The sequence below is a fragment of the Parus major genome, chromosome Z, assembly GCF_001522545.3.
Source record: "Parus major isolate Abel chromosome Z, Parus_major1.1, whole genome shotgun sequence".
Lineage (NCBI taxonomy): Eukaryota > Metazoa > Chordata > Aves > Passeriformes > Paridae > Parus > Parus major.
The window spans coordinates 8,469,260-8,493,413 of record NC_031799.1 but is presented as its reverse complement, the minus strand read 5'-3'; the positions used below and the strand labels follow the sequence as shown (position 1 = coordinate 8,493,413).

Below are 24,154 nucleotides of genomic sequence, written 5' to 3'. Positions count from 1 at the left end.
TGGGAATCCACTGAAAAGCCCTTCTGAAAGTGTCAGCCATTACCCATCAAAGCAGTAGTAACAAACCCACAGTTTGACTCAAATCTGTCTCATCTGATTGGTCCTCCACAATGTCACAAAACTGCCCAGACTCTACATATGAGCAGACAATGGACAGCATGTGTGGGTCTATCATATGGCTTAAAAATCCCACTTGAATACCAAGAAATTAATCTGGATGCAAAGAAAGTCATTGTTAACTCAGTACGAGTTAACTCAGTGAGAACAACATCCTAATAGGCAGCATTCATTTGCTATTATCACACCTGCTTGAATTCTATGCAGAAAGTAAAAATGCTACTCCATTTCCAGCTGACACACCAGAACAATGGGATGCCATCCAGAGCAAGCTCGAGGAGCAGCCCATGGGAACATCATGAGGTTGAACAAGGCCAAGTGCTGGTGCTGCACCTGGGTGAGAGCAGCCCCCGGTATCAGCACAGGCTGGGCATGAACAGACCCAGAGCAGCCCTGCCCAGAAGGACCTGGGGGTGCTGTGGGTGAGAGGCTGGACATGCCCCAGCCATGGCACTCACAGCCCAGAGAGCCAAATGTGTCCTGGGCTGCATCCAGAGCCCCGTGGGCAGCAGGGGAGGGAGGGGATTCTGCCCCTCTGCTCTGCTCTGCTCTGCTGAGACCCAGCTGGAGCATCCAGAGCTGGGGTCCCTGCACAGGAAGGACAGGGACCTGCTGGAGCCAGCACAGAGGAGGCCACCAAGATGATCAGAGGGATGGATCATAGGGATCTCATAGGCTGAGAGTGCTGGGATTGTTCAGCCTGGAAAAAGTTCCAGGGTGACCTGACTGTGGTCTTCCAGTACCTGAAGGGAGCCTACAAGGAAGATGGAGAAGGACTATTCAAGACTGACAGGAAAAAGAAAAATGTTTTCAAACAGAAAGAGAGTAGATTTAGATTAGATATTAGGAAGAAATTCTTTACTGAGGATGGTGAGGCACTGGCACAGGTTGCCCAGAGAAGCTGTGGATGCCCCATCTTTGGCAGTGTTCAAGGTCAGGTGGGACAAGGCTTTACAACCTGGTCTAGTGGAAGCTGTCCCTGGCCATGGCAGGGGGGTTGGAATTAGATCATCTTTAAGGTCCCTTCCAATGAAAGCCATCTTACAATTCTATGATTCAATTTTACATACTATGTAGCACCATGCAGAACTGGAGTACTGATGTCCTCAGGATTTTATTATACAACATTAACAGCTTTTTGACTTAAGAATACCACTTTTACAATGGGTGGTAACAAACCAATCACCTTACTTCAATCTGGATGCACAGTACTGGAAGACTTCTGTTACACAACCCAAACATGACTCCAAAAATTGTCTCAGAAGCATGCCAGGCAACCTTGCCCTACATCTAAACACGTTGTGTAATGATACAGCTTGGAAAACAAGAAACAACTGAAAGAAAAGCAATACTAAACTAAAAAATTGTAAAGTCCTAGCCCCTTTTTTCTGACCTTCTGGCTTTTCCTATGAAGTTATGATATTATTCAATGCATTTGCTAACATTGCATGAATAAATATTGTTTCATTTATGATGCTATCAGCCAGTGCTGGTTAGCTCATCTTTTCTTCAACTCTTGTGCTATGTAAGCTGAAGCCCACTGCTATCTCTCTGGTGCAGCATTTCTTGTACAGATTGCTTCAAGTAATACACAGAACTGGGAAATATCCCCTCCTCCCACACAGATCCTTAAAAATAAAGAGTGTGAAGTCTGGCTCTCCCAACAGTCAATGCTATTTTTAAGGGCTGCGTATGTGGCAGGTAGGAGTCCCCCCACCCACCTCTCCCATTGCACCCCTATTTTGAGCAGAAGCAACTGGCTTACTCCAGTGTCAGATGCAACTCTCACAGTTTTTCCTGATTAGCACCACGCATGAGAGTCCTGCTGAGGTGATCAGGACACCACAGGTTTCTGTGCCCCATCCCAAATCAGATACCAGAGCACACTGCTGTAATTCCGTTTGCTATTATATCCCCAAAAGGAGCAAAGAGGGGAGTTTTGTGTAAGGTGGCAATGGTTGTCCCAGCTCCTGAACTGGGAACTGAACTGTGAGAAAATTTCTGGTGTTCTTCTACAGCCTTTAGTAATATACTATTTAGAGGACTTGGTCCACACCTCATACAAATCTGGGTTTCATTTTTACTGGAAGTTTCACCACTGCAGAAGGTCCTGAGAAAAGGCAATCACTTGGTCAAAAAGGTTTTTGGAAGAGTCTTGGTACAAATGTGAATGCAAGCTGGGCAGCATCAGACAAGAGAAAAGAGCCAACTGTAGTTTACTCCAGTTCAGAGGGATGAGCTATGTGCACACAGATAGCTCCTTCAGCCTGACACACTCAGTTCACTTCTGGACATAAGCACCACAGAAACTGCTGTGACCTGACAGCCTAAGAGAAACGTTGCCAGAGAAAAAAAGGCAGAACTCATGGATACACAGCCTTACCTAGAATCTAGGAGTTGTTCAAGACAAAGGTCATCTGTCTATCTATCACCAGTACACTGCTGCCACCCACATGTTGCTCTCTTATCAGCAGAGGTACACTTGCATGGAGAGGAAGAAAGATGACTAAGATACCTTTTCCTTCTGAAAACACCAACTAGTCCCAGTCAAAATTTGCTGTACAGGGTAATAACAAATTTGAATGAGACTAATTCTCTGGTCTAAGACGTCCAAACAGTTGAGGGAGTGCAGAGAAGAGTCATTCCCTGAAGGACAGCTACATCTTAGCAGTCAGTGCACTTTTGGCAAAACCATGGCAAACTCAGGTTAAAATTTCAGAGTCACTCAGTATTTAGATCTGGAACAAGAGTCCTATTAATTCCTTATTCTAGACATACCTACCTTAAAAAATTTAATAGGTATAATGACAGTCTACTCACAGCTAGAGCCATTATGACCTTAGAAAAGCACAGAGTTCAGCCAAATTGGATTACCTGAACATAATGTGCAGTACTGGCACAAAGAAGGAGATGCACAGGATTGTGGAACACACCATTGTTTGCATATTGTATCCCAGATGCTGCACAAACATCTTTTTTAAGGAAATAAATAGAATAAACTTTGGAAGAAAAGCAAACTAATCTTGGATTCCCATTTAAAGGCTTCAAAACAATTCTGACTTACAGATATGTAATGTTTACAACACAAGTTTAGAGAAGCAAAACCCCCTGAATTTGTTTGGCGTGTTTCCTAATCAGCAACAAGAAGATATGGAGAAAACTGAAGGGGACCATTGCCCAGCGTACCAGGGGATACATATCATCAACACCAAAACTGGATTTTAGCAGAGGAGTGTCAGTATATTGATATGTTCAGAGAAGCTTGCAGAAAGTCCTGATAGCAACTGAACAGGCTCCCAGCTGCTGTGGTCATCATGGAAAACATTGCACATTGCTTCACAAGAGAGAATTTCTTTTAACTGCTCTGAAAGGGGAAAGGCTGCTGATCTTTTCCACTGGAGGCAAGGTTATCAAATAGTTGCTCAAAAATCACAACAGCAGCTAATGAAGGCACAACACTATTTTCTGGTGTGTGCATACAAATAATTATCACTTTGCTTTAACACAACATTCATTGTAAAGCACATTAAGAAATTATAGTAGTTCTTAGAGAATCTTAGAAAGGATAAATAAAAATGCGGTTTATCCCAAACAGATGTGAATATGGAGGTATTTTGTTTAAGACACTTTGAGAAGAAAGAACCTTCTCCTTGTCTGAGTACAGCCCATCAGCTGAACCATTCCTGACAGAGAGGCAACAACAGACACAAGTTGTTCAAGCACCAGGCAATCACCCCACACTAAAAGCTTCCGCTGGAAAGGCACAAAGGGTTCTGGGGAGTCACACAAGACTTGCCAGCCTGCAAACTCAGATGCAACAGAGAGAACCAAGATTATGGTATGGGGAGACAGTCTCCAGTGCTTTTGTATTTCAATGCTTTCTAAGTAACTATTGTCGTGCAATTCCTAAGAGATCTAAAAGCTGCATTTGGAGAAAGATTTGACTACCACAGCCAACACATAGCAGACCGTCTGCAGGACCGCTGGCAGCAACCCCAGATCATGCCTGACCAGCAGGATCTCCACCTGAGGGTAGGAACAGCAAATTCATGACCACAAGAATGTTCCACAGATCCCCACCAAAACTGATCCTTAGGATACTTGATCAGGAATGTTGGTATTTTGGTGGAGGTTAAGACAACCTTCACAGATCATTAGATAGAAAAGAAGGAAGATATTTAACTAGAGATGTACTTTTTCTGCATGAAGAGAAGTTTCTAGTAACTATCAGTTAGAGTCACAATGCTTCAGTTTGCTTCTTTGCCACTGCGTGGGAGGCTTTGAAAATGCAGAGCTTACTCATCTTCACGGGACTGATAAAGAGACACCTAGGCAACAAAGCTTAAGGGAAATAAAATGCCAAAAGTAAAGTATTGCATGGACTGCAAAATCCATAAGAGGTGGAAAGGGACAGCTTCCAGCCTTTTCCTGACTGGCTCAAAACAGTTTGTTCTCCACTAAACAAACGGGCTGGTGCACAGTACCTGGTTTTACTGATCAGAGGGCTTGGGTTGGCATGTGGGGGTTGCTTTCCATCACACAGGGACAGGCAGATAACTTACAATCGAAGTTGCAACCAAAACTTGGCACCAGACCCTGCTTATCTCTTCACCATGAGTTTAAGTCCAGCAAGGACTCCTTAGGACATCATACTGTTGCTTATGAAGGGAATGGTGGTGCTTTGCACCAAGAGTTTGCTTTCTCAAAATCAAGAGATCTTCACACTACAAAATCAGTAACACAGAACCCATCCAGGACCAGGGCTTTAAAACCCTGAGACCCTCACAGTCTCTTTTTGCACATGCTTGATCAGAGGTAAAGTTATAGAGCATGAGAAAATCAGACTAAGGATATGACTGGGTATCTGTAACAGTAAAGGAAAACCTCGCTTATTCTCCACTACTGCAGGTGATCATGATATTCTAGAAAACTACTGTCATGAACTACATCTGCCATCTCAGTATACGAGCTGATAATGTATCAGTCAAAAAGAACAGACTATTGACATTCAATGGCGAAAGACAAGAGTTAAATCTAAGTAATTGGTATAAAAGCGCACTATTAAAAAAAGGAGAAAACACTTCACCAGTTACTTTGGTTCAGAAACAAAAACAAGTCAACTCATGTATTTAATATGCTGACATAAAATAGGAAAATTATGCATCAGACTTCAACAAATTCAGTATCAGTGGAGAAAACCCCAGATCACATACCCTCTTCCAGTACTTAAATGTACATGAAAGAGTTGGTATGAGAGGTAATTTGATGATTTGGCTGAATTTTTGCTCTTCTCTGGTCTGCCAATTCTTCTGTTATACAAAAGTCAGATTCAAATTTCTATCATTTTAGAAGTCACACAGCTGTGTCCCTAGCTGGAGGCTATTTCAGTTACTGAGGGCTTCAAATTGAAGATGCAATAGCTATGTGTTTGTTCTTCTTCTGGGAAAGAAGCTCCCACTGAGGGACTGCAGCAGATGAGCTATCAATTAATCCCTCTTTGTAGTCGAAGTTCTAAGTGTGAAGGTGAGGATTACTGAGTCATTCCTTGCAGGGCTGAAAACCCTAGTTGATTCTGGCATAATTAAGTTTCCTCTTCACAGAGAAAGAGAACAAGAAAAACAGCAGAAGTGAAGAACAAAACGTACGTGCATGCTACAACAAAGCTTTTTTAACATGTACAGTTACAAATTCCTGTGCCATTTTGTAACTGTCAAGTCTTAATTAAAATACTACATTTCTCTGACTCATGGTCAGAATGTAGGATGCATGTACATTATTCACATGAATATTAATCTTCTCCCAGGTAGGAGGCTGAATTGCTCAGGGGATTTATAATCACATCACGTATGGAAACTTCTTGGGTGCCTTTTTTCTTTTTTGGACTTTTTCTTTATTCTTTCAAATTTCAGTCAGATCATTAACAATTAAGGGTTGCAAGAATCATTTCAGTAATCTATGTGATGGGACTCCAGTCCCTCAAATCTGTGAGGTGGAGCGCTATGTGTATTCATGAAATGTTATGGCAAATGGAGAAAAAGGAACACAGAAATGTGCTGGGGACACCTCTTCAAACACTACGGACATAGCCTCCTCTCTGAAGTGCTGGAACAAACAAGGATGAAAAGCTTGAAAGCTCCTAGGTAATGACAGAAGATGGAAAGAAACTAACACAGTGACCAGAGAAATGAGACATGATCTTTTCTAGCTGCCAAGAGAATCACCTGCTTAGACTATCACCACAGGGACCTTTAAAATCCTCATCTGAAAGTCTGTCTTTGTATCACTGACTTTCAAACAACATCTATGAACAAGCTGATGACTCAACTTGCACGGAAAGCAACTAGCAAAGATGCTCTTCTAGATTTGAGCATAAGTGCAGAGAGAAATGAGAATGCAAATGCATCTGAGGAAACTGCGAGAGTCGTCCTGATACCGTAGAAGGAAATGAACTAGACAAGCTAGAAAACACTATGCGATTCAAGAATACAAACTAATAAAAATTCAGGAAGTCAGTGCAGTGTGCAGAGCTCAAGAGAGAGAAGCTTAAAGGACCAGAGAGCTCAGGAAACTGTTAACAGCTAATGAAACAACATTACCAGACAAAAATCAGAACCTCCCCTATTCAAGAAACCTTCTGCCCTCTAGGAGGGCTTGAACTCTCTTCCTGAGGAAGTTTTTAAAGACAAAAATGATTGCACAGGAAAAGAATCTAAAGCACAGAATTAAATATCTAGCAATGAACACACAATATGACAAATAAAAGATGGATGCCATTCATAGGAAGACAGAGGTATTGTCACGTGATTAAGAAGGCTGGAAATTTGATGCCTTAATTGCTTCAGGTCTTCAGTGAAAGCGACAAGTGCAGTCAGGCAGCTGAAGAATTAATACTGTATTATTGAGGAGTTACTAAAGGAAAAAGGTTTAGAAAGTTATAAAAAAGAGGCTACAGTAAAGAAAAAAAAATATGAAAGAAATAATCACCTTATCTGTCTGTTAAGTCAGATGGCTCTGATAAATATTTATCCTCAGGTTATAGGTTACAGGTTGCAGCACTGATAATCACTAGGAACTTGAGAAATAGGCAATGCACTTGAAGATTTGAGAAAGGCAAAACAAGTATTTAGCTTAAAAAATAGTAAGAGAAAGCCTTGGATAATTATAAAAGCACTAACTTCACACACACATGCACACACACACACACACAAACACACACACACACACACCAGTTCCCGAGGACTGAAGACTGGAACAAATAATCAAATTATTTGCAAATCTTCTAGAACATGAAAAGGAGAGAAATAACTGTGAGTATGGTTTCATCAAGAGTAGAGCTGTGTCAAATGCATTTAATTTCTTTCTATGACAAGCTAAATTATTCCAAGGGGTATAGAGAATAATAGAAGTTTTATACCCTATGATCTGGATGAAGCTATTAAAATGGATGCAAACATACTGGTAAAAAAATTATAATCATGGTTGCCAAATTCAAAGATCAAGCAAGATCCCTCAGGCAACTCTGGTAGCACACAGGACATCAGCTTTGGTACCACAGAGTTTTGTCACAGACAACTTGAATGATTTGTTCATGTAAAAGATAAGGAAGAGACAGACAACAAAGTGCTTACAAAATTAAAAAAATACCAAACTCTACAGTAACAAGTGCAAAGCCATATTCAGCTGTAATCCAACACAAAGATAGACTATGCAACAACAGACAAAACCCTTTCTCAGATGGAATATCTGCTCTGGAAAGAGTAAAAGGCTAACTATGCATCAGTGATGGCCTGTGATAAAAAAAGCACTATCACAGCAGGATAGCCAGTATATCTTGGGATGTCAAGACCACAGGCAGGAGAATTGGTTGCTATATGGTACATATGAGCAGGCTCTCAGCTGAATTTCTACATTCAGCTTTGGACACTGCACTTCAGGGAAAACAAAGAAATTAGTAAGAGATAGAATTAAAAAAAAAAAAGCCAGGCTGATGGAAGAGTGCCTAAAAATCCTGGCAAGAAAACACAAAAAAGAAAAGGATCATTAATACAAGAAGAACAAGTGGGGCTTTGTCCTCTTTTTGTAGTAGCCCTTTACTTCCAGTATTCCTTGTTCTGATCATGAGACATGTTTTTATATGGAACAAGAGAGACCTAGAGCAGAGGAAAGGAAAACATCTTTGGACACAAAAGACAGCTAAGCCCCAGAGCAGACTCCTGGAAAGCTCCAATTCCTACCTTTTTTGGTTTAAGGGAATTTTTGATCACTAGTTGTCAGCAGTGGTCAAGGCAAAGTACATAATGACATTTTGCTATAAAAATTAAACTACTGTTTCAATAGCAATCATCTCAAAGCATGTCATCCTTTCAATTCAGCAGAATCACAAAACAATGCTGAACCACCTCATGGACCTTCTACCCACTCAGAAAGAGAGAGATCCATGGACAGTTTTTGTTCAATCTCTGTCTGTGCACTTGCTTTCCATAAGGCACAGAATTAAACTGTTCTGTTTGCAAACTCTACAAAATCATAGCAGAAGCTCATTTCTTCTTAAATACTAGTGTTCTTCATTTTCCATGCCATACTTAGAGTTTTGATCTAAATCCTCTCTGCTCAGAAGCAAAGCCATTGTTAGATGAAAAAGCATTTACAATCCAGATAACAGAAAAAAACTATTTTTCCTCCCCAGATGCAAAACAACAACAATCAGCTCTGGAAAATTTGTAAAAAATCCATAAGAGAAACTCCTGATTGTGATACTGTAAAATCTCTTACAAAAACAAAACAAGTAATCTGTAGAAGAAAGCAGTAATTCTAAGTGAAATATATTAATTTGCACTTGGAGTAGCAGGCAAAATCTGGGGAACATGAACACCATATGTTATCTTTCTGTGGGCATACAGATGGGTAAAACCATAAGAATTTTTTTTTTAATCCAACTTTTTCGTTCTTAAACGCTGTTTTCTAAAACAAGAGTGTTTATACTGTTATAGAAAATGTCACAACCTTTTCCTTTTGACTTCCCAAATCAAGACTATATATTTTTAAATCTTACTTTCATGAGATGGAAATACCAAGACTTACTATACACCCACTTTCAATAAGTATATATAAAAATATTTGATGCAAAGTTTCCCAAGGAACATTTTCACACGACAAATAATACAGATAACTCCTACTAAATTAACAAGCTATCCTCGAGTTGCCTTGAGGAAAAGTCTTCATTTCAAACCATTTAAGTCCTAGACCATTATTATTATTGTTATTATTATTATTATTATTATTTACAAATTCAGACCTCATTTTTCAGCTTCTGCATCTTTTCTGATACTCATCTCTATTTCCACACAATGATGTTAAAAATGTCTGGTAGAATTAGAGAGCTCTAAAACCATCACAACATGCTGCAGTCCTACACAATAAATTTGAAAAAACTTTTGTCTGTAAAACATCAAAACCGGAAGAGGTGTCTTACAATGAAGATGAAGTGAAAGCTTGAGCCACAGCAGGTCAGAAAAGGAGCAAAGCAATACTCCATCCTACCTGTTGAAGCTGCAGTCGGACTTTGCTAATGGCTCTAATCCAGTGGGCTCTTGCTGGAGGAAACAGTGGTGGCTCGATGTCACCCTGGTAGCTTGAAAGCAAGAAACAGGAAATCACTACATGAATGACATTTACCATCAAAGACTCAAGCACATACTGCAATTACAGCTTCAACTCTGAAGGAACCAACAGGCACATCTGTTCATGTGTTCTGTAAGGCTAAAGAAGAGGTTTCCTTAAACTCAGGAGCCACCTTGGAAACTGATGAGCTGAGAGATATGACCTGTAGACCGTCCAAGCCCAGGAGGAAGATGATGTTTGTGCGGACATCAGGAAAGCAGTCTATGACACCAGATCAAGCCAAAGGAACACAATGGTATTGTAATTACAGACACAAAGAGGTGGAAAGAATATTTTATATCACCATGCCTGTTGCAGTTCCCTTCTGGCCACTGCTCCTTCCTACTCCTCCCGCTACAAATTTATAGCCCCTCCTTAGTGGAAACACTGGCAACAAGGCTCAGCCATGAGACTCCCCTGTGCATTGAACATCTGTCACTTCACTCCTTCCTACAGCTTTTCAGGAGGACATGCAGATTTGTCAGGAACGCTCCACCTCAGTGCCCCACAGTACATCTTGCAATCCCATACCTAGTGGTACCTTGGGATTTTTGCCTTCGTGCTTTTGTATGTTGCTGAGGTGTAAATCACAAAAACAAACACCATTTCCTGCCTGCAAAGCACCCACCCCACTCTGCTGACTGTATAAAACAACCCCATAGATGAGACCAACACACATCCATGCTACAGGTCTAGCTCAGGTCAGCTCTAGGGATCAACACTCAGAGCTCAGTTCCATGCCTACTCCATGGAGACAGGAGAGCACTGCCAGAGGGTGGAGAGAAAGGGAGCCAGTGAGGCAGGAGCATCCAAGTTAGATGCCTAAATTAGCCTGAAATAGACTATGTGAATAACCTTTCCTGTGAACAAATATAGGCCAGCCATTCTGGGACAAGACTCCTGCTGCTCTGTAAGGAAAAGAGGAAAGTGAATCAGAGTTTAAAAACAGTTCAACACTTTTCTCGTCTTGTTTTCCTCCTTTCATCTTTAGTGTAAGGCTTGCCTACACATGAACTCCTGTAGTTAATTCTATCATCCAAGCACAGTGGCACCAGCTGTACCCTCCAAAAGGTACAGACAGGCAGACATCTTCCCATGGATCAAACTGAACCAGATTTAAAAAACTCCCTCATACTTATGAAAGTAAAACCATATCCAGGGGCTGCAAGGACGTGATTACTTCAAGGAAAAATGTCACTCCCAAATTTAAGGAGTGAAATTTGAAATTTCTGTAAAACCTGTGCAAAACCCAGTACTCCACTCCCCCAAACTCAGATGAAATACTTTTTAAGCCTGTTTTCAATGCTGTTGACAGCTTGGAAAGCCAAAGTAAAAGGACAAGAAAAGCTGTCACAGTGAGTCAGAGCAACATGTCTATTCATGCTGTAATTCTCTACAACCTACAACTACATAAACACTAACTCTAATGGCAGTAGTCTACTACACAAGAATGAAACTAGTGAAGTTCTGACCGTGAAAACACGTAATCTTGTAGCTCAAGCACAAACTTGATCCCACATGAGCAACAGAAGCAGATATTTTGGGGCCTGAGTATGTTCATCAAACCAGAAAAAGAAAATCTAGGAAATGAGCTCCAAGGTGGTGTCCCTCTTTACACACACACACACAAAAAAACCACAGTTTAAGCAAGTGTTCCTCTTTACACACAAGACAAACACAGCTTCAACTCAGCCCATGTCCCATAAGTAACTTGTCCTCTACAACAGATGTTTCACAGATCAGCAACATCAACTCCATTGTAAGAAAAGGCTGGAAGAACAAGGTACATCATTTGCCCTGGGAAAGAGAAAATAAAAGAATCCTCTTTTAAACTTGTTAAAAATAAATAGGTAATAGTTTCACCTACCTCATCTGGACTCCTGCATCAACATCCTTGGGCTTCTCAAGTTCCAGAGGTAACTTAGCTGCAGAATGGTCTGCAGGCTTTTCCTCAGTTTTGCAGACCTTCTCCTCCTCTCCTTTGCCATAAGGCTCCTCTTGCTCCTTGAGCCACGCCTGACCGTCCTTCTGATAGCTGCTCAAACTGTGATAAGAGTGACTTGACTGCCTTTCCTGGTGATCATCTTCCTGCTCAGAGCCATGGGCACTTTCATGGGAATGTTCCAGCTCACTAAGGTGAGAGCTTTCCTGGCTGACATTGCAAGAGGAGCCGTATCTACTACTGCCAGCAGGACTATGAGAGAATAAGACAGTCCATCAGAAAAAAACAGTGGCTTGGAAAAACACAAAACAACCTGCACATCTGAAAAACTGATGGAAGGACACTAAATATTATTGAAAAGGCATGCTGTGAAGCCATACTTAACTATTATATTCTTATGTTTATTATGTAAATATAGACTTGTGAACTTCCAAAGTTTGGTAGGTAATAGAAATACTTCTTACCCAGTCTACCAGCATACAGATCATATATGCTTTTTTTGTATATATAAATATATATCTATATATACACATACACTCATAGATCTCTATACATTGGTCTTGCACCAACTACTGCTTCACCTTACATCAGCTAAAAACTGCAGTGAAGATATTCTAATAATCAGACAGGAATAAGAATGGAAACACAGCAATTCAGAGTGAAAGTGTTTCTGTCTTCTGCAGTTTTACTGCACCTGGGGTCTTTATCACATCCATTTAAGATGACTATTGTTAAAAAATAAAGTTAACTTTACTTTCATATATTACTTTTACTTTTATATGTTACAAGTGATGATTTATGTGATAAAATATGTGTTGTCACGACCTTCAACTTACATATTTTACAAAAGTGAAGCAATTTTCCAAATGAAAGCCACATGTCTCACTCCAGAGGAGCTTTCTCAGTAATTTATTTTATATAAAAAGCATCACAGGGGTGTGACCTCTGTGATTCAAGACACCACTTTCAGGACTGAATTCCTAGAATCCTCCAAGAAAATAAAGCAGCTGGAAATTTCTCATGCAGTCAGGAAAACTATGACCAAGAATTAAGCAACACTTGTATTTTTCTCTTGCAGTCCTAGAAGAATTTGGAGCCAGGAAGTTCTCTGAGTGCAGAGTAGCAACCGTATGGTCAGAGGTACAAGTTTCAATTATATTACACAGAATTATATATATACTTAAATATAAGTTTACCAGGTCTCTGTTTTGATTTTTAAGAGCAATTATAACTTAGCACATGCACGGGACTAACTACATTCATGAAATACCAGTACCTTCCTCTAGGGACTTTCATAACTGCATGAAATAAATTTTGCACTGATTTTAGGAAGACCAAGCATTAGAATACCTTCACTGATAGTTCTGAAAGTGTTTTCATATATTCAATATTGTGAAGTGAAGCGAAGTAGGTTTATAATGAATCATCAGCAAGTTAAATTGCTCTCTAAAATTTCAAACCTCTACCTTGCATTTTGAGGACAAAATGTTCCTCCCTACCAATACATTCTACCTGTTACTTTTTTCTTAGCAAATACAGTATTACCATCACTAAAAAAGAAATCAAAGCGAATTGTGTGCAGCAGAATTAACACACAAAGACTGTAACTTCTGAAAGGCTAATGAAATTATCACTAAAAACATCTCATTCAGTGGGACACATTATATGAACATGGGAAATTCAGTAACACTTACAGAAAAGAAATAGAAAAAGGTGAGAAATGGTCTAAAGGCTTGTATGTAAGTAGTGACTGCAGTTTGCCACATTGTCTGTGACAGCCACCATCACAAACACTGACAACAGGCAGGGGACTGGGACTGAGCCACAAACATCAGACACCAAGGCCACTCTCTACTGCTGCAGCAATGCATTATAAATGGTCAAATCCCATTTATTATGCCTCATTTGTAACTAGCCTTTTCTCTTTCAGTTGTTCCACACTATGCAGATCCGCAGCCGGTGTGTCAGGATGCAGTACTGCTTCCTCAGGAGCAGAATCAAGCCCAGTTTCTATCTGCTCAGACTTGTCTGTCACACTCTCCTCTGCCTGATCTTCTTTTTGAAGTTCACCTGAAATCACATTCTGCTGATCTTCTGACTCTTTCTCAAGCTTCTCTCCCAGCTCTTTGCTGGATGTATCATCAACAGTGCTTGCACCAGATGGCTCTTCAGAACGCTCATTGTCTTCAGCATCAGGCTGCTTTGAAGACAACTTCACTTCTATATTTGTGTCAGTCACTTGATCCGAGACTGCAGATTTTGAGTTTTCTTCTGAACTGACTGTTCCTAACACCTTGTCATCTGGTTTTGACAAAGCCTGTGGTGGTACATGTGGTTCCTTTTTGGCAGAGGTCTCCTTGATGTCTTTTTGCCAGGGAAATGAGAAATCTAGTTTTTTCCCAAATACTGCTCCCTGGACATTCTCTGGCTTACTCACCTTTTCCTCACCACCTCCTTCAAACAGAGACATAGAGAGTTTCTTAAAACTGGACACGAGACCCTCATCTGTTCCTGCTTTATTAACAGAAGATGGCTGTTGAGAGAAGAATGACCCAAAAGGTTTTCCACTATCAGAAGATGACATAAAGCCGAATTTTGGCAAACTGGGTATGTTCGGTATTTCAAAGACCGGTTTACTACTGTTTGTATCTGGAGCAACATTATTAGCTTTACCCTGTTTCTTCAAGTCAGACTTGGAAGCAATCCCTTCTGCAGGCACCTCACCAGTTGTTAGATGTTTTTCCTGTTCCACAGTTTGCTTTTCTACCTCACTTGTCTTCTCTTCATTCAGCTCAGGCAGATGAACACTGGGCTCATCAGCTGGAGCTGTGGGTTTGCTATCATTACTACTGATCAAGTCCTGCTGATCAGTATCAGCACTGGCCTGATCTCCTGTAACAGCAGGCTCTGATTCTGGAGTAGCACTCTTATCTAACTGGGAAAGGTTTGTGTCTGCCCTGTTAGCTTGGGCTTCTATTTCCAGTGCAAGCTCATCAGCAGAGCCAGTGTGAAAGATGTCAGTGGCTGCTCTGTCTGCAGGAGCAGATTCCTCTTCTACACCTGAAGGCCCCACATCTCTTTGGAAAGTACCTATGCCAGACTGGTCAGTGGCCTCAGCCTGCACTGTATCAACTACACCACTGAGATCAGGCTGGCATGGCTGAGTATCTACCACCTCAGAGGGCTGTGCTTCACTCTCCTGCTGCAGCACCTCAGGGGCTTCATTCTCACCAGAGACTGTTTCTGGAGTGGCACTCAAAGGTTCCTCTTTAGAGGTTTCCAAGCTCTTTTTCTCCTCAGTTTCTGTTCTCATAGCAGACTCTTTTGTGGAGTTCTCTTCTATTGAAACAGGTACTACATCCTTCTTCACTGAGGTAGAGACATCTCCTTTAGGCTCTCTGGCTGCAGCTGTATTTTCTGGCTCCCTAGAATCTTTTGCTGGAACAGACCCAGTGACATCTTTCACACCAGTGCTCTGAGGTTTTGGGGCAGATTTTGGAGGCATCTCTTTTGGAGATTCTTTTGGACCTTTGAAGATGCCGAATATGTCATTTGTAAAAGCTGGTGCTGGGCCACTTGGAAGGGATGAGAAACCAAAGAAAGAGGAGCTTCTCTTCTGTGCAGGTGGAGGGGCAGTACCTTGAGGTTGAGAAAAGAAACCAGAAAATGTTTTAGGTGGTTTCATTTTTGTCATGAAACTTGAAAACATTTCAACTGAGGAATCCAGAACCGATTTATCACTCTCAGGTTCCTTTGGTTTGCTTTGCAAATTAGGTGTCTCTGGCATTTTAGGAGGAACATGTGGCTGTTGTGCCCTTTGTAATCTGTCAGTTTGTACAGGTACCTTTTGTTCTGGCAACTCATTCTGTACACGTAGTCCTTCAGAGGCCACTTCATTTTTCATATCACTCATAATATTTAAGTCATTTATACCCTGGGAATCCATCTTATCACCTGAGGCCGTGCTATGATCAACCTTCTCAGAAGTTTGCTCTTTGGAAGAATAAGGCCCTTCATCAATAGGAAATGCAACCCTGTCCATTTTCTCCCTATTACCCAAAGCATCTTCTTCTGCCCTTGGGGAAATACTCTGCTGGTCCTGAGAACCCTCCAGCACAGTGGGAGTCTGAAGGCAAGGACCAGGAGCAGACAAATTGGTTACTGCAGTATCACTGGTCTGTGGAAGCTTTTCCAAGCAACTCTCTTCACTGGCTGGTGGGAGCTTTTCTGAGCCACCCTCTTCACTGGCCTGTGGAAGTTTTCCTAAGTCACTCTCTCCATTGCTTTGTGGAAGCTTTTCTAAACCATTCTCTTCTGCTACCACAGCAATACTTTCTACATTTTCCACTGACAGCTTTTCTGATTTATTTTCTGGGATCATAAGGTCATTAGACATTTGTTTTCCAGTCACTGCTGCAATAATATCAACTTCTTTTTTAATGTCTGCATCTCGTTGCCTGGTAGAACTGCTGGTTTTCACATTAGAGCTGGTGGAGACACTTTGCTCCATATGTGGTTTAGCATTCACTGTTTTAGCTGGCTTTGTATTACTCTCCTGTCTAGGAGCAGTTGGTGGCTTAGAGTTTGCTGGTTTAGGTGTTTTTTCCTGTCCTGGAGCAGTTTGTGGCTTTTCATCCAAAAAGGATGTCAAACTGAAGAAGCTAAAACTAGTACTTCTTTGAGGTACACTCTTGTCAGGAGCTGGACCACTGGAGAAGAAGGAAGGCAGATGAAACAGCCCCTCTGTTTCTTGTTGCTTCCCACTAGCAGGAGCAGCAGCGGGTGCTGAAGGCTTTGGTTCATCTGATCCAGTGAAGAAGGAGAATAGGCTCTTACTGGCTGGCTGAGATTTCGGAGCAGTAATATCAGATAAGCTGAATGGCAAACTGAAACCCGACTCTTTGGGCGTCTGGTCTGGCTTTGGTTTTGCCCGATTAGCTGTGCCTCCTGCATGACCTCCCTGTTGCTTTGGTGTGACTGTGGGTGTGCTGCTTTGCTGCACAGCTGGCTGTCCCAACTGGCTTCCTCTGGGACCTACGCTCACTGGCTTCTGTGAAACATTTCCAGGAGGCACTTTTTTACTCTCAGGAGACTCCTCTACAGCTTTTTTGCTTTGTTGTTTCTCTTGCACCCTGGGGCTAGGAGAGACCTGCTTGTCCATGCCTTCTGTTTTCACCCCTTCCTTGGGGGTGGAGGACAGACATGGCATACTGGCACTCTGAAGACCCCCAGACTTCTCAGATTTCTGCCTTGGCTCAGCCACAGTTCTGCTGTTGGGTTTTGGCAGAGTTGTAGCACTTGAGGTTGGTTGAGAAGACACAGACTCCACTTTGAAGAGATCTCCGAGGGATCCAAATAAAGATGAGATGCCAGAGTTTTCCTTCTGTTCTGGCTGTTTCACCTCTTCTGGTTTATTACTTTGCCTCTTCTCCAGTTCTGGTGATGGCTGTGGCACTTTACTTACTTGTGTTTTAAAGAAATCAAAAAATCCAGAAGACTGGGGTTTGTTGGCAGTTGAGGTTGCAGGAGAATCTTCTCCAAGACTGAACAATTTCAGAGCGCTTTTAAATAATGTCTCCTCAGGCTCAGTGGCTGATTGGCTCTGAGTTGGCTGTGGTTGACTTGGTTCATTAATGGTTGCATGCCTTTCAAGACGCCTGGAAGCTGGTATTGCTTTAATAGGTCTCTCTTCTCGTACGGGCCTCCCATCTGTAGGAGTCTGACTCAGTATAGAAGGAGATCTTGTTAGTCCTGGCTTTTTAACATGGATGTTTTCAGTCTGGTGTAATTCTGGCTTTTCATTTCTAGTAGCCTCCAAATTAAGTTCTGATGAAGTATTTCTTTTTGGTTCTGATGTAACATGAAACTTCTGACCTGCTTGTTCTTCATCCAATTTTTTATTTGGCGTAAGTGACAAAACATCAGTCTTATTTTCTGATGATACTGACCGTGTGTCTGCTCTCTTCAAGGCAGAACCTTCTGATGTCTCAGAGCCAGGGCTTGTAGACTTTCCAATTAATCCACCCAAAGCAGAAAATAAGGAGCTAACTTTGTTCACTGGAGTTTTCTTATCTTCCTCAGTCTTTTTTGCTTCTGTTACTCCTTCAGTAGATGCTGCAGTTTCTTCAGCTTTAGTAGTAGACTGAAACAGCTGGAACCCAAAGAATCCTGATGACCCACTCCCAGAAGTTGTCACTGGGACAGCCTTATCGAATTCCTTGGTGTGGACTTCCTTACTCAGAGATTTATTGAAAGCTGCCCTGGAATGTGTTCTGAGATCAAGGGTTAATGGAGGCTCCTCTGAATGATTCACAGTTTCCTTCTCGGGTCTGAAATCTACTTTGAGTTTTTGAAGTTTATAACCTGAAAAGTCCAATGGCTGCTCTCTCTGATAATAAATAGACTCCTCAAACATTTGTGAAAAAGTTTCCAAATTCATGTTCATTAGCTGGTCACTCCTCTGCAAAGCTACTGACAAATCCAGGGGTTTATTTGTTGTATAGTCATCTAGACACTCTTCTTCAGCAAACCAAAACAGCTCATCTTCACTGCCAAGAGGGACTTTGAAACCACAAACAGCAATTGTGCTGTCTTCCAGCATAGCTCTTGGAATGGTATCCATCTGGATATTATAATCCCAGCAGTCCATGTAGGAGTAAGTTTCAGGAGCACACACGTAGACATACTGTCCAGTGGGATCAGTGAGCAGGGAATACACATACTGGTTGTCACTGTACATGTAGTATCCACAATCACCATCTTCTGATGGCCACCACACACCCTGCTCAAGCATCATTATCCACTCCTGATACTCCTGGCTGTAGGATGAGTACATTAAGCCTTCATCCATACTTAAAGTCTCTTGGTCAATTAGTGTCCACATCGTTCCATCACAGCCAGAAGAGTAGCTCAAATCCATGGGCAACTCTTCAAATGAGTAACTGCCATCTCTTTCAAAGGGTGGAAAGTTACTGTAACTTTCGTTGAGAGAATCAGCAGTCCATGCATCATTTTCTTCCAAACAAATGTCTTGAAACATCAATTGATCGAATGATTCATATGAGATCGCACTTAAATCTAGACTCTGTCCATCAAAATTGGCATTAGTTTGCCAATCCATCACATTTGCATTCCCATCCTTTTTACAAAGATTCACTACCACATCATTTTCAGGCCATTCCAAGAACTGAGGGGGCAGAACAGGGTTCTGGTTTAACACGTAGTAAACTGGTACTGCTATTCCATGAGTGTCAGCCATTCCCCCCACTTCATATTCCCATTCAAAGCTAGAATGGCTCCTTGTTTCCTGATAAGCTGAGTACTGCTCTGTAGGGTTATAGCTTTTATTAGTCAAATTGAGAGATTCACTTGATCCTTCGTTAAAAGGAGTTGGAAGAACTTTAGATTCTGCACCCGGGTGAGGAATATGCCTACTATTTACAGGCTTTCCAGACAAGTCCTGTACCTTGGCTTGGAGATTTAGGGCCTCAGGATGCCCACCATGGGGAACATGAGGCTCAGTTATTTCATTTACTCTTGGACTGCAGGGGTGGTTGGTAGTGGAAGATTCCGCTGTTTTCACATTATCCTGCTTCTCCTTTGGTTTTGGCAGCAGATTTTTTAAGAAGCTGGAAGCTTCCTGCTTTTCTCCAGTGCTGCTTTGACTGTCAGAAGCTATTCCTGAGTTACTGGGTTTTGTCTCAGAGCTTGAATCCTCACCTCTATCAAAAAGCTTCATGAAGCCCAGAGAATTTGGTTTTGCCTTCTCTTGCTTACATTCAGACAAGTTTTCACTTGAGGCAAACCTAAATAAGCCAGAAAATAATCCAGGAGAAGCGCTTTTCTGGCTGTCACCCTCGCTTTTAGCAGTCGAGTCTTGATTATTGGCTGTGTTTTCATTTGAAGAAATGTGAAGAAAGCCAGAAAGAAAACCAGCTGTGTGCTTCTTCTGAGTATCATCTGCACTTGGAGCCTCTGGCCCTTTGGCTGAAGAGGTGGATTCAACCGAGCCTTTGCTTAAGTCTGCTGCACTTACTCCTTCTATCATCAGTCCTCCCTTTACATTTCTAGGTTCTTCGTGAGCACTTTTAGCTTTCTGTTGCTCTTCTTTGGCCTTAAGGGTAGCAGAGGCACTATCCTGGTGTTTTTCTCGGTTTACCTGGACAGTAGATAGGTTTTCTTTATTCATGTTTCTCCTCTGTAAAAGTTCCTCCTTATTGTCTGATAAATTTGGAACTGAGCTAGATTTTATTGAAACAGCATTTCCTGAATTACTCTTTCTGCCTTCAGGAAAAGAACTGCCACTAGAACCTTGATGACTTTTTTGGTCCTGTGTAGGTGCTAGATTCTCTGCAGAAGAAAATTTAAATAACGATGACATAAAGCCTCCCTTTTCATTCCTCTGTTCCTGCTTTGCTGAAGAACCCAGCCCACTGATAAAAGGAAGCTTTCCAGTGAAAGGAAATAAGTGCTCTTCCTTTGATGAACTATTTTGTCTTATATCCTCCTCAGACTTATGGTCTTTAAAATTTTCAGATGTACTTTCTTTCTTCCCTTGTTCAGCAGAAGGAAGCAAAAATTGACTGAAAGACTTCTTGAGTGGGCTAAAAAAGCTTTCAGATGCTGTACCCTGACCTTGAGGCTGTGACTTAGGCTCCACATTACCTCTGTTTAGCTTGTTTGCCAGTCCATGGCCTGCAGGATGCTGATCCTCTGAGTGATTTGCAGGAGGCTGCTCCCTGGCATTAGGTGCACCCTCTACCAAAGTGGCACCTGGCTGACTTGTAATAGGATGCAAATCTGGTTGCTTCTGTGGCACATCTGGCTGCTTTGGAGCCAAGAGGCCATCAAAATTGGCCTTCAGACTGAAGGAACTGACTGAGTTTGTAAGCCTTCCAAAGATTGAAGACACAGAAGTGCTACTTGCGTTTACCTCTGCCTCGCTTCTTGCCTCATTTTTCTGTGCCTCTGGAACAGTGCTGCCGGTCCTGGTAGACACCTGTCCAGACAGTGTTTCGCTCCTTTTTGCCTCCTCAACTTTCACAGCATGGCTGTCCTTGGTGTGCTCCTCTTTTGTGACTTCTTGTTTTGGCACTTCCTTGTCAGAGAAGATCTTTAAAGGATTAAACATGCCTAGAACTGAATTCACAACTGAATGCTGGTTCTGTTGGCTGTCAGCCGAATTTCCTTGTGTTTGCTGGGGAGGATGTGGTACAGAAGCCTTACTGTCTGTCTCAGTGGTTTCTGCCTTGTTGGAATTTGTGCTCTGGGCTCTTTTATCACCGCTCACCTGGGACGGCAGCAAAGACTGAATGGAGAACTTGGTATCAGATTTACTATCTGCTGCCCCTCCAGATGAACTCTCGCTTTTCGCCTTACTAGTAAATACATTCAAGAGTCCACCTTCTGATGAGTTTTTGTTTTCTGTATTCTCTGGAGTGGAAGACACAAGTTTTTCAACAGATGCTGTGAGGTGCTTTGTGCTTGAACCCACTTTCTCCGTGAAAGAGCTGAACAGGGAATTCACTGTATTTTTCACACCTGACAAGTCTGGGAGAGATTCAGATTTGCCTTTGGTACTATCCTCTGCAGCAAGATGTTTGGTCTGCTCAGACTTTTTAGCTTCTGCTGAATTATCAGCATTATCCTGCTTCAGTGGTACATTCTCAACTTTTTTTTTCGTTTCTGGCAATGTACCAAATTTGCTGATTTCTTCCTCCTTTTCAGCCAAGTATTCAGAGACTGATTCTACCAGACATTGAAGTTCATCCATTGTGTCTATGTACTCCTCACTGGGTTCTTCAACAGGAGACAGTGTTAAGTCTTGAACAGGATGACTATGCTTGCTCTCTTTAGTTTTATGTTTTTTATCAGAGCTAGCTTTTAACTGTGAGCCTGTATTTTCAGGGAAATTAGCAGTTATGTTTCTCAAATGGCTGATGTCAGAATCATACCATCTTTTTGAAAGTGTAGCCAGTTCCCCCATTTCATCATCTGAAACAGGAGAGTACTGGAACTCATCAGAAGCACTGCTGTCAAATTCCTCAAGGACATCAACGGGCACAAAAGTGTTCTCTAGCATCCTCATGTGTTTTATGTCCTCAATCTTACTCAGGTGAAGTGAGCCCTCATGGTTCATCCCCTGTTTGTTGGGCAACTTGCCACTTTTTACCATTAACCCATTTTTGTATGGACGCAGGACTGGATAAGCAGGCAACCCTTTACCTTCTGAGTTACAGGTATATTTTCCAACTCTGTCATATACTGGGAAATCATCAATGGGTTCAGAACTAACTGCCACACCATTGAAATAAACTGTTTTCTCCCCAGGAAACTGCAAACCTCCGTTACATTGCAGGCTTAGTCGTTCTCTCTCTTCAAAATTGTATCGCAGCTTCTTTTTCCTTCTTCTATCAATTGTATCATATTCCTGAGGATATCTAGGGACATCTACAGACCCTGACTCCAGACACACATTTTGGCAGCACCTTGACCTTTCAAAGTGATTTAAATTTTCTCTTTTTGAGAGAGTTTGCATCTTTTTCATGTTTTTCTCATGCCAACTCCTAGTTTTATGAGTTTTTTCTAAGAAATCCTCTATTAATAGTTTTCCTAGCTCTTCGTAGCTCTCCTGTTCTTCTTCTCCATCTTCAGTGTCAAATGGAACGATCCTGACTCTTTCATTTCTAGCTAGAGATCCTTGTCTAAGATGAGAAATAAAGGGAGTGGGAGGGAAAGGAAAATAGGCAGAAAAAAAATAGGAAGGGAAAAACAACAGTTTTAAAAAAAGCTAGGAAGGACAGAAAAAATAGCAATGGAGAAACATGCATTAAATAAACTAAAATTAGAATCAGAAACATTCAGAAATAATAAAATTGAAAACCTGCCAATCTACCACCATTACACTTCAATCAAATAGTCAAAAGAAGCAGCACGGGTTATGAGATACATCGGTTATGTCTGCACAAAATTTAGAAATGCCTTTTTGAGGGAGAACAGCTTTTTGTGATCAAGTGAGGGCACACAGCCTTGGCTGTACCAGTACTCTGCTGTTGCTTTTTTAGGCATGCTTGAGAAGAAGTAATTTATTGCAGCAACAGGACTACTTTGAGATGCAGTGCCCACGCGCACCATTCCACTATGCTGTGCCTGCATTTCGATCACTCTGGACTGCAGACTTTGTTTTTGCAGTATTCATAAAGCACACAGGGACCCTGTATCTCCCAAGGGTGGCTACAGAGCAGAGATTTCATCTGGACACTTAAGAGTCTCTGGACTCCAGCCACGTGGGGACAGAGGACAAAATGCAAACCATGGGGATGAGCAACAAGAGGAGTTTCAGCTATTTCACTGTTCCTTTCTGTTGGGAGAGCTCTTGCTGCAGCTAACGGCCTCAAGGTACCTCGACCAACACAAAATTAAGATTCTCAGAGCTGTTACTGGACTAGAAAGTAAAACAAAACACTGGCACTGGATATTAGCCCATCATAAGCCTCAGATGCTTTTCAAGATCTGTACTTCCCATTTATAATGCATCTGAACAGATCCAGCAATTTATACTTTTACATTGTGGAAAAATGGATTAAGCTGTGAAACAATCTGATGCTTCCTAGAATCCAAGGAAATGACCTTTGGGATTTTGGGATTAATTCTTATCCCTTGGTCAGTAAGATTATCTCAATTGTTCAGCAGCTTCAAGAGTAATAGCAAGGAAACTTCTTGATCTAAACCTCATAAGGACAGCTTCTGACAATCTATGTACAAACAAACAGGTAGAAAGTGGATGTAAAAACATAAAAATTATCATCTGAAAGATGCAGCTTTGCCTCATATCAAACCCACTGCTGAGAACTAAGGAGTATGAGGGCATGTGTGCTCCTGTCCCCAGAGTGCCAGAGGAGGGAAAAGACAGATGTCACACGGGCATTTTATGGATACTGCTAATCCAAGATTCTTCACCAGAGAGCTGCATGGAGCACACCAGCATAGGATACAGATGGGGTATGCCTGAGAGAGAGATGGGTCATTGCTTTTTCTACTGCTGCTTTAGTGCTGCATTTCCAACAGTATTGCTACCTTATACCAATTGGAAAGATGCTCATTACTTTAAACGAGTCCTGTTATACACAGTTTAGAACACTTACTACACTTCTTGCTCACTATTTTAAGTCAGTAATTGAAATAATTTTCTTTTAAAAGTTTCCCAGGGCCACCACAGTTACTGGATCAAGCCTTTCCAAAACTCAGCTGAAGACAATGGAGCTTCATCAATGTCTCAAGAGCCATTATCTGTAAACACTGAACCAAAAAATTTACTAATTTAGGCATAAAGAAAATGACTTCTCTTTCTAATTGAGCTTCTTTCCCTCTATGTGTTTCCTCTGCTCTTTTACAAAGCAGCCCTTTTACTAGAAATAATGATGAGAAACCCAACAC

The 24,154-nt window shown here is 41.6% G+C and overlaps 1 protein-coding gene across 4 annotated transcripts in view; it reads right to left on the bottom strand.

Annotated features, from left to right (window-relative positions):
- UNC13B (unc-13 homolog B) overlaps positions 1-24,154 on the bottom strand; it is a 207,168-nt gene that overhangs the window by 116,762 nt on the left and 66,252 nt on the right. For all 4 annotated transcript variants that reach the window (XM_015653377.3, XM_033520414.1, XM_015653378.3 and 1 more), the window contains exons 9-10: positions 11,645-11,971; positions 9,658-9,748 (exon numbers count right to left, since the gene is read on the bottom strand). In XM_015653377.3, the coding sequence (XP_015508863.1) occupies positions 9,658-9,748; positions 11,645-11,971 (418 nt within the window). The remainder of the gene's footprint in view (positions 1-9,657; positions 9,749-11,644; positions 11,972-24,154) is intronic.